Here is a 12,643-nt window from a genome sequence, read left to right as displayed (position 1 = left end):
TTACCTAAAATAGATACTTGTGTCTAAATGTAGCTATTTATTGCTAGTGGGCCTGGGGGGGTTACTGGTCTGTCTTAATTAATAACGTGATTGACGATTATTGTGGCCTGCCTAATTTGTTGAACCTTCCCTCCTTGTTTTTCTAACTATGACATATGCTACTTAGCTGTTGGTCTCTTCCCACTATAGGTGTGGAGTGAGAATTAACATAACCTAACCCATTACTGTTTGTTTCATATACATACAGTGTTCGCATATTTCTTATAGTTCTTATTTGTCCATGCGTTTAACCTTATAGTGGTACTTCGATAGTATACTTATTTTTACAGTCCCTTATGCATGGTGGTTGCGAGTCGAATTCTACTTTGAGACAAGCTCATACTATTCTGACACTTCTGAATCAACTTGCCAAAGGGTTTCTGAAAAAACGTCCAAACCACTCCCAGGCTCCATCCTATGCTGTACCATCCTGTCTTCTAGGATAACATGAAGAGGAAGCTCTAGAGTTGCTAAAGGCCTGTATGGTTCATGCAGAAGTCTTCTATACAAAAATGTACCTGATCACATATCAAATCCCATTTCTTCTCGTTGTCATACTGTCGAAGAAGCCGGGCCTTGTCGGGAGGTAGGTTCATGGAGCTCTATGGGAAGAAACATTTCATTAAAAACAAAAAGAGGAGAACCATCATACAAAGATCTTTGACCGGCCTGCACACTAGTCTTCACATCATCCTTCTCCCAAAACATTAAAAACAATTTATCCAGGGAGCATATACATTCATAACATCCACAAATCAGGTCAGTAGTCCTGCACAAGTCAGGTGTTGGCATCTTACCCCCCCAGAAATCGCGGAGTACTTACTAGGATAGATACATTTTCCAGCCAGGTCTACTTCTTTCTCACAGCTAGAGAATTGCAGAAGAGCTCCATTCATGGACTAATATCAGACATATTCATAGGATTGCGATTACCACCATTCTCTTTTCCTAGACCCTTGCCCCAAGATCTGGCCACACATGTTTGGGTCACAACAAATATTAAACCTGCCAAACAACGTGCATATAGGTATGCATTTCATATATCCAACAAGAGCTATCAAGGGTGGCAGTTGTAGCCATACATCACAAATATCACTGGAAACCTGGAAAACCTCCCCCAAATGTCTAGTAAACTGTGACACAGCCATGCCAAATAACAAAAGTCAGCATTGTCAGAGTGACGTCTCCCACATTCATCAGTGGCCTCAGGGTAGTACGTGTGTAATTGTGCAAGGGGAAAAAAACCTGATGTATACATTTAACATGAAGGAGTTTAAACTGCATTAAAGGGCAATCTTTGTTTGGACATAGTTCCACTGATCATCCGATATGCTACTGTATATGACCCTCCCCCAGCAGCCTCTCTTATAACTTAAATACAATAGAGCGATCAACTTCGTTTTGCCCTAAAACATTCTAAACTCATGCAAACGTTCAAACGACTTTGATTGAAGTGGAAATAACAGAAATGCTTTGGGAAGAGTTGCACATTCTGAAGTTTATAAACCTATCTAACACATGTCCATTCCAACTCCCTAATTTTTGCCAAAATGTACCCTCATGAAAATAATCCCCCAAAGTATTAGGTTTGGTTTATGTATGGTTTTAAGATACAGTCCTTCAGAAGACCTGAGAAAATCTAGCATACGAGTTGTCGGCAATACCGGCAAAGAGGGTACCCAGGTTCCAGAGTACCCCAGCTAGGTCAATCCAGGCCTTTGAGCCTGTGATGACTCCAAAAGGACACAGACACAAAAATAACTCTTGGATAAAAACGCAATCTTGCCATCCTACCTAAAATCCCAGGGGAATGGAACCACCGTCTGGATCTAAGGCACTTTCCCTGGAGGACACTTTTGTTGGCGATTTTTCTTTATATTTCTGGTTGTGAACACTTTTTACAAATATCAGGTCAGACATTTCCTTGCACCTTTTATTGTTTTGTTTCTAGTGTGAGGGACAGCTTAGAGCGTTTTGGACACAAGAACGGCTTTTAGGTTACTGACTACTTGACACATTTTTGCAACCTCTTCATCTAATAAAAGTCTTTTGTTAAAAACTCTGAACTCCATGTGTCCACCTCACACTGCTGACTCCTCACAGTACACACAACTATATTGAGCTCAGAATGATTGTAAACTACTCCCCCAGAGCACAGCAGATGTGGGTAATGCGGGAGCCACAATCACTCTTTCCACCTGTACATGACTGCATTCCAGAATAAGGACATACCAAAGTTACTTTACCTGAGCCACTCAACAGTAACACTCAAAATCAGGCATGGCAAGACCCCTTTGCTCCATTGGCAAAATTAGTTTGGAACAGCCAATTCTGGTGGTGTTCGCGGCACATATATGAAGTTTATTTACACACTTTTCAAATCTTTAAAGAAGTATCTGGGTAATATTATTGAAACATTCCCAAACAAAAACAAAAATGTTGGCAGCACAGTCATCTTAAATATGAATATTCTGTCCATCAATAAAGGCATCTGATCCTACTTCTCTACATCCCTGTTCAACTTACCAGTGCAACCGCATAGTTTCTGCAAAAAATGACACTCTGATCACTTGCAACAGGTCGCAACCTTGTCCAACCGGACCAGGTTTTTAGGAAGAGACTTGCACCCCAGATACTCTCCATAGCTCTAGCCAACAAAATCAACATATCAAGTGACGCAATCAATGTATGCGTGCGTGCACAATTGCAAACCTATGCATGCAAGTCTCTCCAACCATCGTGGCCAGCGGCTCTGGGGTTAATACAAACAATGGTGAAAGAGGACACCCCCTGCATCATTGCCTCTGCCCAAGTACATTTATTCATTTAGTTGGCTGTGTACCCTAACCCCAGCAGTCGGCTGGATATTCTAAAACTTAACCAACCTCAAAAACAGGAACCAAATCCCTATCTTCAACACCACCACAAGCAAAGGACAACTTGACAAAATCAAAGGCCTTCTTTGCATCCGCAAGCCTACCGCCACATGGAGATCAGGTTGCAATAGATGCATAAGGCTAAAGATTCTCCTGAGATTGCAGGAGTTCGACCTACCTAGAATAAAGCCATACGGATATAACTCCACACACAATGACATGGTTGGGATTAGGCAATCCGCCAGTATTCCTGCAAGGATTTTATGATCTACACATTTATAAGAGACATACCTGTACAAGGATTATCTAGGGGGTCCTTGTCCAGCTCCAATATCAGTGTAATAATTGCTTCTCTCAGCGTTACTAGTAATTCTAGTCTTTTAGCCACCCCGGATATACCTTTACAAGAGGATGAGCCAAGTAGTGTGTATAGGTTTTATGAAATTCGGCAGTTAGCCCATCCAACTCAGATGTATTCGGACCTGGAATCTTTTCTCTAGCATGGTGAATCTCCTACACTGTACTGGGTACAGTAAGTGCACCTCCCTGCTCGTGGGTTATAGAATAACTCCTCCTCTGGTCAAAAAATGAATGTATCCGTCTACTAGTCTGGGTCAATTTGTATTAGTAGAACCTGGAGTAGAACTGAGCAAAAGTCCCAGCAATAGTGAACTCTGCATAGTGGGATACACCCCTTTCATCCATCACTGTCTGCACAGTAGTGGGTCGTCTCCTATGCAGTTACATGCTTGCGTTCTAATGGGTCACTGGCCTTCCCTGTATTGCTGTGCCATAATTCCCGTACAAAAAACGTAACCCATCTGCTGCTTCTTGACATTTCTGGCACATGATTTGCGATTCCCTCAATGATTCCCAAACTCTTAACTCCTCCCCATATTCCCCATGTACATGTCTGCTCTAACTGTACATAGAATGCCAGATTCCTTTGCTACAACATATTCCCTGAATGAATGAAAATGATATTGCATTTGTAACGTGCCTGTGTTTCTAGGAGCCACAAGACAAGGGAGAGAAGACAGAGGGAAGACAAGACAAACGATCTTACTAGGCCTTGTGACATTCAGATCGTGCAAGTGCGACGAGAGGTGTAGGAGGTGTGGGGGGAGTGCAAGGGAGAGGGTAGGGGAAAGTGCGACCAGGGCAGCGTGGCTCTGGGTAAGTGCAATAAGGCAGGGGGGCTGTAGAGGTTACAGATTACAGCCCCTAAGTGCACAGTAGGTCAGACAGCAGTGCAAGGACGACTGGTCGTAGAGGCGCCTGGTACCAAGTGAGATTCTGAGGGCACTACGTAACCAGTGGGCGGATCAGAAAGGGAGGTTAGCAGGGGAGTGAGAACAAGAGTGTCTTGAGCGGCTTCCGGAACTTCAGGTAGTCTGGCTCAATTCAGAGAAGGCAGGGAGGCCTTTCCAGAGGGAGGCACCTGCAGAGGAGAGAGAACGACCCCCATTCTCTGTCTGCTGGAGAAGTGGCTGACCCTTAGAGAGTTGGAGGTAGCTGAGCGAAGGGTTCGAGAAGGAAGGTACTCAGGCAGAGAGTTGGATGTAGTGCGGGCCCCGGCCCCAGAAAGCTTTGCGGACGATGCAGAGGGTCTTGAACTTGATCCTTGCAGCCACCAGGAGCCAGTGGAGAGATTTTAGGGCTGGAGAGATACGGCACCTGGGCTTGAGGCCAAGGATAAGCCTTGCAGTCCTGTTCTGGATTAGTTGCAGGGGGCACAGAGTAGAGGCAGGCAGATTGAGAAAGAGGCTGTTTAGGTAGCCAGCCTGGAGAGAACCAGATCTCTGGAGACAGTGAGCTTCTGGGGGAAGTGAGAAAAGGTAGAATACCTCTGAGGAGGTGCAGCTTCAAGTGGGCCTTCTTTGCAAGGTCCGCGATGTGAGGCGAGAAGGAGAGAGTGCAGTCAAAGATGACACCAAGGTTTTTTGCCTCACAGGAAGGCGAGGGTAGAGGGCTTAAGCAGTGCAGCAAGAGTGAGTGAGGGAAAGCGCGAGCATGGGTCCCAATGAGAAGGATCTCTGTCTTACTGGTATCAAGACAGAGATCGTTGGAGGAGCACCAATCCTGAATTGCGGTTAGACAGTAGTCGGGAATGAGTGAGGCAGGAGAGGTGGCTGAGGGAAGCCTGAAGGAGAGCGGCGTGTCATCCGCAAAACACAAAGTTGGAGAAGGTGGAGATCAGGTAGCCCAAAGTGGCTAGATAGACGTTGAAGAGCCTGGGCGAGAGGGTAGAGCCATGGGGGACACCACATGTAGAGAGTGGTGGTGGTGGTGAAAAAGGAAAGACCCAAGTTGGACCTGAGAGGGTCGATCCAAGAGGAGGAAGGTCAGCACACCAGAGCTTTAACCGTGCTGCCCAGGTTCTAAAGAAGTCGATTGATCAGGGTGGAGTGATTAACCGTGTCGAAAGCAAAAGAAAGGTCAAGGAGCAGGAGGACAGAAGGAGAGCTACAGTCCAGATTAGAGCGCAGATCTTCACAGGTGTCCAGGAGAGCAGTTTCCATGCCTCTGGCTGCTCTGAAGACAACCAACAAATTCAGTGTGGAGAGTAAGCTGAGAGATGGCAAACATTTCCAGAGGTTTGCACAGGAAAGGAGTGATAGAAATCAGGCGATAGTTTGCCAGACAGGTATGATCGGCAGAAGTTTTTTTTGGAGGGGCTGCATAAGGGAGTACTTGAGGAGAGAGGGGAAGATCCAGTGGCGAAAGAGTGATTGCAGAAATCAGCCAAGGCTGGAGCAAGTGTATCAATGTGGTCCTAGATGGTTCTGGAAGAGCAAGGGAGCAACGGTTTGGATAAAACTTTCATTGATCGGACATGAATGTCTCCATATAAACAAATGTAGGAGTGCATGTCTCCCTCATTCACCTCCAAGTATTTGGTTATCTTTCTGCCTACCTCTGATGCAAACACTGCATCAGAGAGCTTCTGATTTAAAACCCCAATTGCACCCTCGGCTACCTATCCAATGAATATGTTTTACCTAAATCTGAGGAATGATCTTACAGCTCTAAACCCATCCTGTTCTTTCTGCAGCATCAGCACATAATCAAACCGGGATGCTTCTTCATGAACTGAGGAAAAAAATCAAAATCGTTTCTGGGCAGATTTGCTACATAATAGCCCTGCAGCCTGCCATGTCCTTGACGTGCGAGGAGATACTAGATGCCCCGACCTGTTGTTGCACGTGGCGTGCCCCATCCAGAGGCTTGCTGCCTCCTTGTTGTCAGGGAGCTGAGGGCAGGAAGGCTCCAAATTGTCTGCACCTGCCTGGACCGGGTGGGCCAGTGGAAATCAAAACTAGCGTGTGCCAACACCACAACGGTAGCACTGGATTTCAGTACCTCATGGCCAGGCACCTAACAGCATACGGATGGTCACAGTATCGGAAAGGGCAACCCGCAGCAGCGTCACGGCACACAGTATACATCAGTCGGTGCACCCTGTTTTTTTGGTTTAAATGCATGGATTGAAAATTCATGTGGGACTCTGAGTGGAGCTTCCTATGCGCCAGCCCAGTGGGAGGTGGGGCGATGGGGAGGGGTGCACTGGGTGCTAAAGTGGAGCCAGAGGGTGCAACCACCTCTGTGGCCCTTGCAATCCGGTTCAGCCACAGTTATGAAGAACCCCCACAGAGGAAGTAAGTGCTTGGAGAGCCCATAAGCAATATGAAGCACTGCCCCTGAGAACCTATATGAGGAGCTGTCAAAGATCTTTCATGAATGAACTGCCACAGAGGGACAAGAGCTTCCAAATCCCATTTAACAAGAGTCCTAGGGCTCAGCAAGCTCTGCCACGGAAGAAAAAAGTGCAGCCGTCAGCAAGGTCCCAAAAAAACATCTTTCATATCTGTGGTAGCTACCCACGGCAGAGCAGGGGGTTTGACCTATTGGTGCATCACAGCAGTGAAGGCGCAAAATAAAGGCACTGTACTTTATTGACTTTTTACATGACTGACAAGTCGGGACTGGAAAAGTAATGGCAGTCTGCAGCTGCCAATGTTGTGCAAAAGTAGGAAATGCACAAGAAAAAAGTGTATGGGACAAATGGAAGGGTTGGAATGAAGGTTTGGGAGCTCAGGGGGATGTGTGAGACGGAACTTGCCCAAAGTTCATATGGTGCAGGGCTTGTCTCACATTTGTAAATTACTTGTAAAATTTGGAGACTATGAAGGGGGCCATACTCTGATCGAAAGAACAATTGTCCCCAATTAGTGGTGGATGTGTGTTATATAAATGCTTGTAAGGGCAAAAAACATCCCCCCAGTGTACAGGGTCTTATTTAAAAGTAGGAACTCAGGATTGTGGCCCAACTCCTGCACCAACATCTTTAAATTGAAGATTGCTGAGCGCCTCACCACAACAGCTGGTCTGTGATGGTGGTGTGGTTCCAGTGTGGCCCATTACTGGCCTGGGGTAGTTTTAGTAATACCCGCCACTGGGTCAGTTCCAGGGGCTACTAGTAAATTAAAAATGCCAATTCCTCCCTATCCCCCCCCCCCAAAACAAGTGCAAGTCAAAAATGTAATTTTTGGTCTTGTGCCACATTGTAGAAGAGCAGTGAGACGCAGTTCATTTTTTTAATGCTCTTGCTTCGGTCTTTGTTACCACCATTATTATCTTCTTCACCACCCAGACCTCAAATTGCTCAACTATCCATTTAACCAACAGTAAGGCAGCTATAAAAATGTGAATGCTCAATCCCCATTGTATAGCAGTTCAGATTGAAGCACTCTTATGTTATTCAGAAATTCAATATAAAGCAATGCAATTTTATTGGGACTTTGGTGGACGGAAGCTATGAAAAATAAGTGTGAAAGGGGCATATGGGCAAATCATAAATATTCTGCCAGTGGAGACGTCACCTTAAATGTTTCCAATAGGGACGTCACCTTAAAATACAAACTTGGGGACTAGGCAGCCTCAGCACAGTACCCTAAAGAGTGTGAGAATATATATATGATATATTACTCACTGTAATCTTATTTCTGATGCTTGTATCTGCTTAGATTCACATGCTATGAATAGGCTGACATCTAGTGGAAGCTGCAGAGCGGTACAGTTGATGTTTTTGAAACTTGAAAAAGGGACGTCCACAGGGCGTGCCAGTAATACTATCCCTAGTGTGACGTCCACTGTACCCATGGTGCTTCACGTGCCAAGGTCCCTCAGATTGTTGTTTCCGAAATGAGGTTGCATGAAGTGTGGTGTAGTAAAGCAGATTATGTATCAGATGAGCCCTGAAAACATCTATGAACCTTCGACTCCAAGGGGACGAAGGGTGGGTGCATGTGAATCTAAGCAGATACAAGCATCAGAAATACGATCACGGTCAGTAATGTATCCCTTCTGAGGCTTGTGGAATCTGCTTAGATCACATGCTATGCATAAATTAGCGAGCAGTGTTTGGAGAAGGTGGTGGGTTGTGAGAAGGTACAGCAGCAAATATATGTTTTAGCCCGGCTTGTCCACCTGAGAATGTGCTTTAGAGGGAGTGTCAATGCAGTAGTGCCGAGTAAAAGTGTGGATAGAGCTCCATGTAGCTGCTTTGCAAATGGCGTCCAGTGGGACGTTTGCAATCAAAGCCTAAGTAGCTCCTGTACCCCTGGTGGAGTGAGTTCTTGGCGTAAAAGGCAGCGTTTTATTTGACAGAGAGTAGCAGAGTTCTGTCTAGCCATCTGGAGATTACATTTTTGGAAACACGGTCTCCTTCCCTGCCTGGAGCTACGGAGATAAACAGTTGATCTTTTTTCCTTACCTGTCTGGTCTTCTTTACATAGTAAAGGACCGCCCTCCTTGCATCTAGTGTATGGAGGTTTTCTCAGCTGAGCTTGATGGAGTTTGAAAAAAAGCGGGTAGTTCAATGGCTTGATTGACATGGAACTTTGAAATGAACTTAGGTAAAAACCTAGGGTGAGTTCTTAGTACCAATTTGTCTTTGTGGATAACAAAAAAAGGGTCTTGCACCGACAAGGCTTGCAGTTCACGGACCGTCTTATACGCGAGGGGTCTAAGGCTGGAATTATGCATAAGCTGCCAAGTTCAGACTGATGTTTTTTTCTCTTGTTGCGAACAAGTCTAACGAGGGTAGTTCACAATATCTTTGTCGAGTTGCCACTCGTGCTCTTCTGGTAGAGTAACTCTGCTTAGTGAGAGTGAGTCCGCTAGAGAATTGAGTTCCCCTGGAACAGGTGGTGATGTAACATGCCCCGCTTGAGTGCCTACTTCCATATTTTTTGTGCTAGCCTGGACAGACTTGGAGAGTGTGTGCCGCCCCCCCTGCTTATTTATATAAAACATCACAGTGGTGCCGTCTGTGAGTATTTGTACTGTTCGTGTGCTTGGAAGGCTTGTAACGCTTTGAGCACTGCTAGAAGTTCCAGAAGGTTGCTATGGTTCTGTGCTGTGATTTAAGTCCACAGACCATGCGCTGTGAGATGAAGGTAATGGGCCCCCCCACCCGGTGAGTGATGTGTCTGCTGTGACAATTGCTTGCACCGCCAGGTCGTGGAGGGGTTTTCCGTTCAATAGGTTTTCCTTTGTTCACCAGCATAGACCTTGTACTATTGGTTGGTGAAGCGACCACTAGCTCGTCCCAATGATCGTTTGCCCGAGAGCACTGTTTCGCCAACCACTCTTGCATTGGGCGCATGCGCAATCGTGTGTGGGACACCGGGTAAATGCATGATGCCATCATCCTGAGCAAGCGCATTGCTTTGCGTACGGTTATCTGGCAACCGGATAGATAATGAGGTATTTGCAGCAGTATGTTTTGTACTCTGTCTTTCGGCAGAAAGACTAGACCTCTTCTGTTTTTATGACAGCTCCTAGGAACTGTTTGGTCTTGTCTAGTACAAGGCTTGACTTTTTCTCGTTGGTTGAGAAACCCAATTGAAAAAGTAGATCGTTCTTTGGGTATTTTGCTTGTGAATTTGGGAATTTCCTCCTGTGATCAGCCAGTCGTCCACGTAAGGGTACACCAGGATCGACTCCCTGGGTGGGTGCACGGCCACCACTCCCAGAACCTTGGTGAATACCCTAGGAGAGGATGCTAAGCCGAAGGGCAGCACCTTGAATTGGTAGTGCTGGTTCTCTATTTTGAAACGAAAGAATCTTCTGTGCTCTGGGAACATTGAAACATGAAAGTATGCACCCTTCATATCCAAGGTTGCCATGTAGTCCCCCGCACTTTAGCAGTGGGATTACTTCCTGTAGCTTTGTCATTTGGAATTTCTGTGGCTTGACATAGGTGTTTGCAGGGCGCAGATCTAAGACAGGGCGCATTGTGAAGTATTTTTTTGACACAAGGAAATATATTGAATAAATACCCTTGTTTATCTGGTTCGCTGGGACGATTTCTACAGCGTCCTTTAAGAGCAGTGCTGTTACCTATTCAAGCAGGATACGCTGTTCTTCCTTGGAGGCGTTTCTTTGTCTTGGTGGATGGTTGGCAGGTTTCTGTAGCAGTTCTATACAATAACCGCCCGTCACAGTCGAAAGTACCTACTTGTCTGAGGTGATTCCCTCCCATATGTGAGTAAAGTATGAAATGCAGCATCCTACTGGAGACGCATGGGAGGGAACCTGTAACGAGGTTTTCATTGTTTGGGGGCTTTGAGCCGCCTCTGGAGGAGGAGGATCTACCACTGCTGCGAGACCTTCTCTGGGGTATTAGAAAGCCTTGCGAATACTGCCCTAGCTATGAGCCCCAGGACGAGCTTTGACTCTGGTTGTAACCTGATCCCCCATTGTGAATTTTGACCTCTGAAGCAGCGAAAATTGTAGACCCCTCTTTGTTCTGTGGGTTTATTGGTTTGTTACCCTAAAGATTGTATAGTGTTGTATTCTTCCTTTGCACTCTTTAGAGCGTCTTGCACCGCTTTGCGGAACACGTTTGGCTCTATGGGCATATTCAGAAGGATAGCCTAAGTCTCGAGCTTGAAGCCACACTGGGGTAGCCACATCTGGCGTTTGAAAAACATGCCCTCTGCTATTATTCTCCCTGCATTGTCTGCTGCATCTAAATTTTTCTTGAGGATGCAGTTGGCAACTGGTTTACTTTCAGCGATGGAGAGTGATTGTTGCGTTTTCAGGGGCTCTGGGACTGAAGCTATTTGCTCAGCCATCTCATCCCACTTGTGACAGTTGTAGCTAGGTAATAAGGTGGTATTATTAGCGATTCTATCTTGGTAAGCTGCCGAAGAGGCTACCTTTGTTACAAAAGTATACATCTTTTTACTCTCCTTATCCGGAGGGGCTTCGAAAGAGCCTAGAGTTGTTCCTGCTCTCTTCCTAGTAGTTGTAACCACTAAAGGAGCCTGGTTTTAACTGTCCCCTGATGTAAAGGGGATCTGCAGGAGCTGGCCGGAAACCTTCTCAATAAGCGGGTTAACTGCCCGTGTTAAATTTGGAGTAACTAGAGGGTTGGATTCGCCTCTATTGATTGAAGTAGGGGAATTATTGATATTTTATTTATGAATTGTATAGCAGACTTTTAATCTCCCAGTATGTTCTCAAAGTCCTTGTCCACCTGTGTCCCTTGTGTATCAATTTTAAAATGTTCTGCTGCTTTTAGGAGCAGGTCATTGTATTGAATTTGATTGTCCACTGGTGAGTCTGCCACTGGTGGGTCTTAGTGATCCAGTGACTGTATGACAGACGTCGTCATCTAAAATTGGTCGACATCACCCATGTCCCCTTGATATTCTGGGTCAGTGTAGGTTTCGGTGTCCTGGAAGTCTTGCGTGGTGTCACAATAAGCAAGCTGCCCCAAGTCCTGCTGTGAGGAGGGAGCTTGTGTGGTGTCTTTGTGGGCTCTCTTGGTGGGGGGCTGTGTAATTGCAGCCCCGCTCCGAGTATTAGCTGGTCCGCTGTGTGGGGCACCCTAAAGGTTTACTAAGACCTTGGGGTGGTCATCAAAGAAATTAGCTAGGGAAGACATCCGTCTCATGACCTCATCAATCATCTCTGCTGACCATTGAGATGAACTTGGGATAACTGGGGTGGTAGGTGGGGTGGGCGTTCCTTCTGGTGCACGTTTTGTTTGCGTCTCATAGCCCCTGATATTGTGCCCTCCCCAAGGGTTATAGTCCCTAAACTAGAGCCCTTTTCCTGCGTTTTTGAAGACTTGTGGTTCTTCCACGTCCGACTCTTCAATAGCGTGTCTGGAATGTGTTTCTTAATGAGCTCACTCATTTTTTAGCTTTGTGTAGTTTTCGCTTTCGACGTTCGGTCGTAGGCGTTTGAGGACTTTGTGCTTTTTGACACAGCGTCATAAATGGACTCGTCTGTCGGTTTTGGGGGCCTGTTAGGAGACCGCGATGGTCCAGAGGACAGTGAACTGGCAGACCTCCCCCTTGATGCCGTGTGGCTTCCCGGTCGGCGTTGATGTCAACTTTCGGCCGTGGGAGGTGTGTTTTGCATGGTCTACTTTGGTCGTGCTAGTGCCACTGGATATTGTCGCTGTAGCAGAACCGCCGCCCTGCCTGTTGGGGTCGGGGGCTTGCACACGGGCCTCCGACGGTTACCGTTCGCCCTCAGCATTACTGTAGACGTTGATACTGCCTCAACGTCCATGGCGTCCTCGGCCTGCATGGCATGATGGCCTCTGCGCTTTGTTTGTAGTCCTTCAGTGTTTTGGGCTTGGCCAGCTTGCACAATAAGCACTATCCCTTGTTATGATCCTTTGGTAGACAAAGGAATTTATGGTT

The 12,643-nt window shown here is 46.3% G+C and overlaps 1 protein-coding gene across 6 annotated transcripts in view; it reads right to left on the bottom strand.

Annotated features, from left to right (window-relative positions):
• The window catches only part of FMNL3 (formin like 3), a 780,663-nt gene that overhangs the window by 510,715 nt on the left and 257,305 nt on the right, over window positions 1-12,643 (bottom strand). For all 6 annotated transcript variants that reach the window (XR_011305037.1, XM_069653874.1, XM_069653877.1 and 3 more), the window contains exon 2: window positions 558-641. Coding sequence is in view for 5 of the 6 variants with exons in the window: in XM_069653874.1 (XP_069509975.1) it covers window positions 558-641 (84 nt within the window). In the remaining variant the exon portion in view is untranslated. The remainder of the gene's footprint in view (window positions 1-557; window positions 642-12,643) is intronic.

The sequence above is a fragment of the Ambystoma mexicanum genome, chromosome 3q (assembly GCF_040938575.1).
Source record: "Ambystoma mexicanum isolate Mex_15411 chromosome 3q, UKY_AmexF1_1, whole genome shotgun sequence".
Lineage (NCBI taxonomy): Eukaryota > Metazoa > Chordata > Amphibia > Caudata > Ambystomatidae > Ambystoma > Ambystoma mexicanum.
This window is presented reverse-complemented; position numbering and strand designations above follow the sequence as displayed.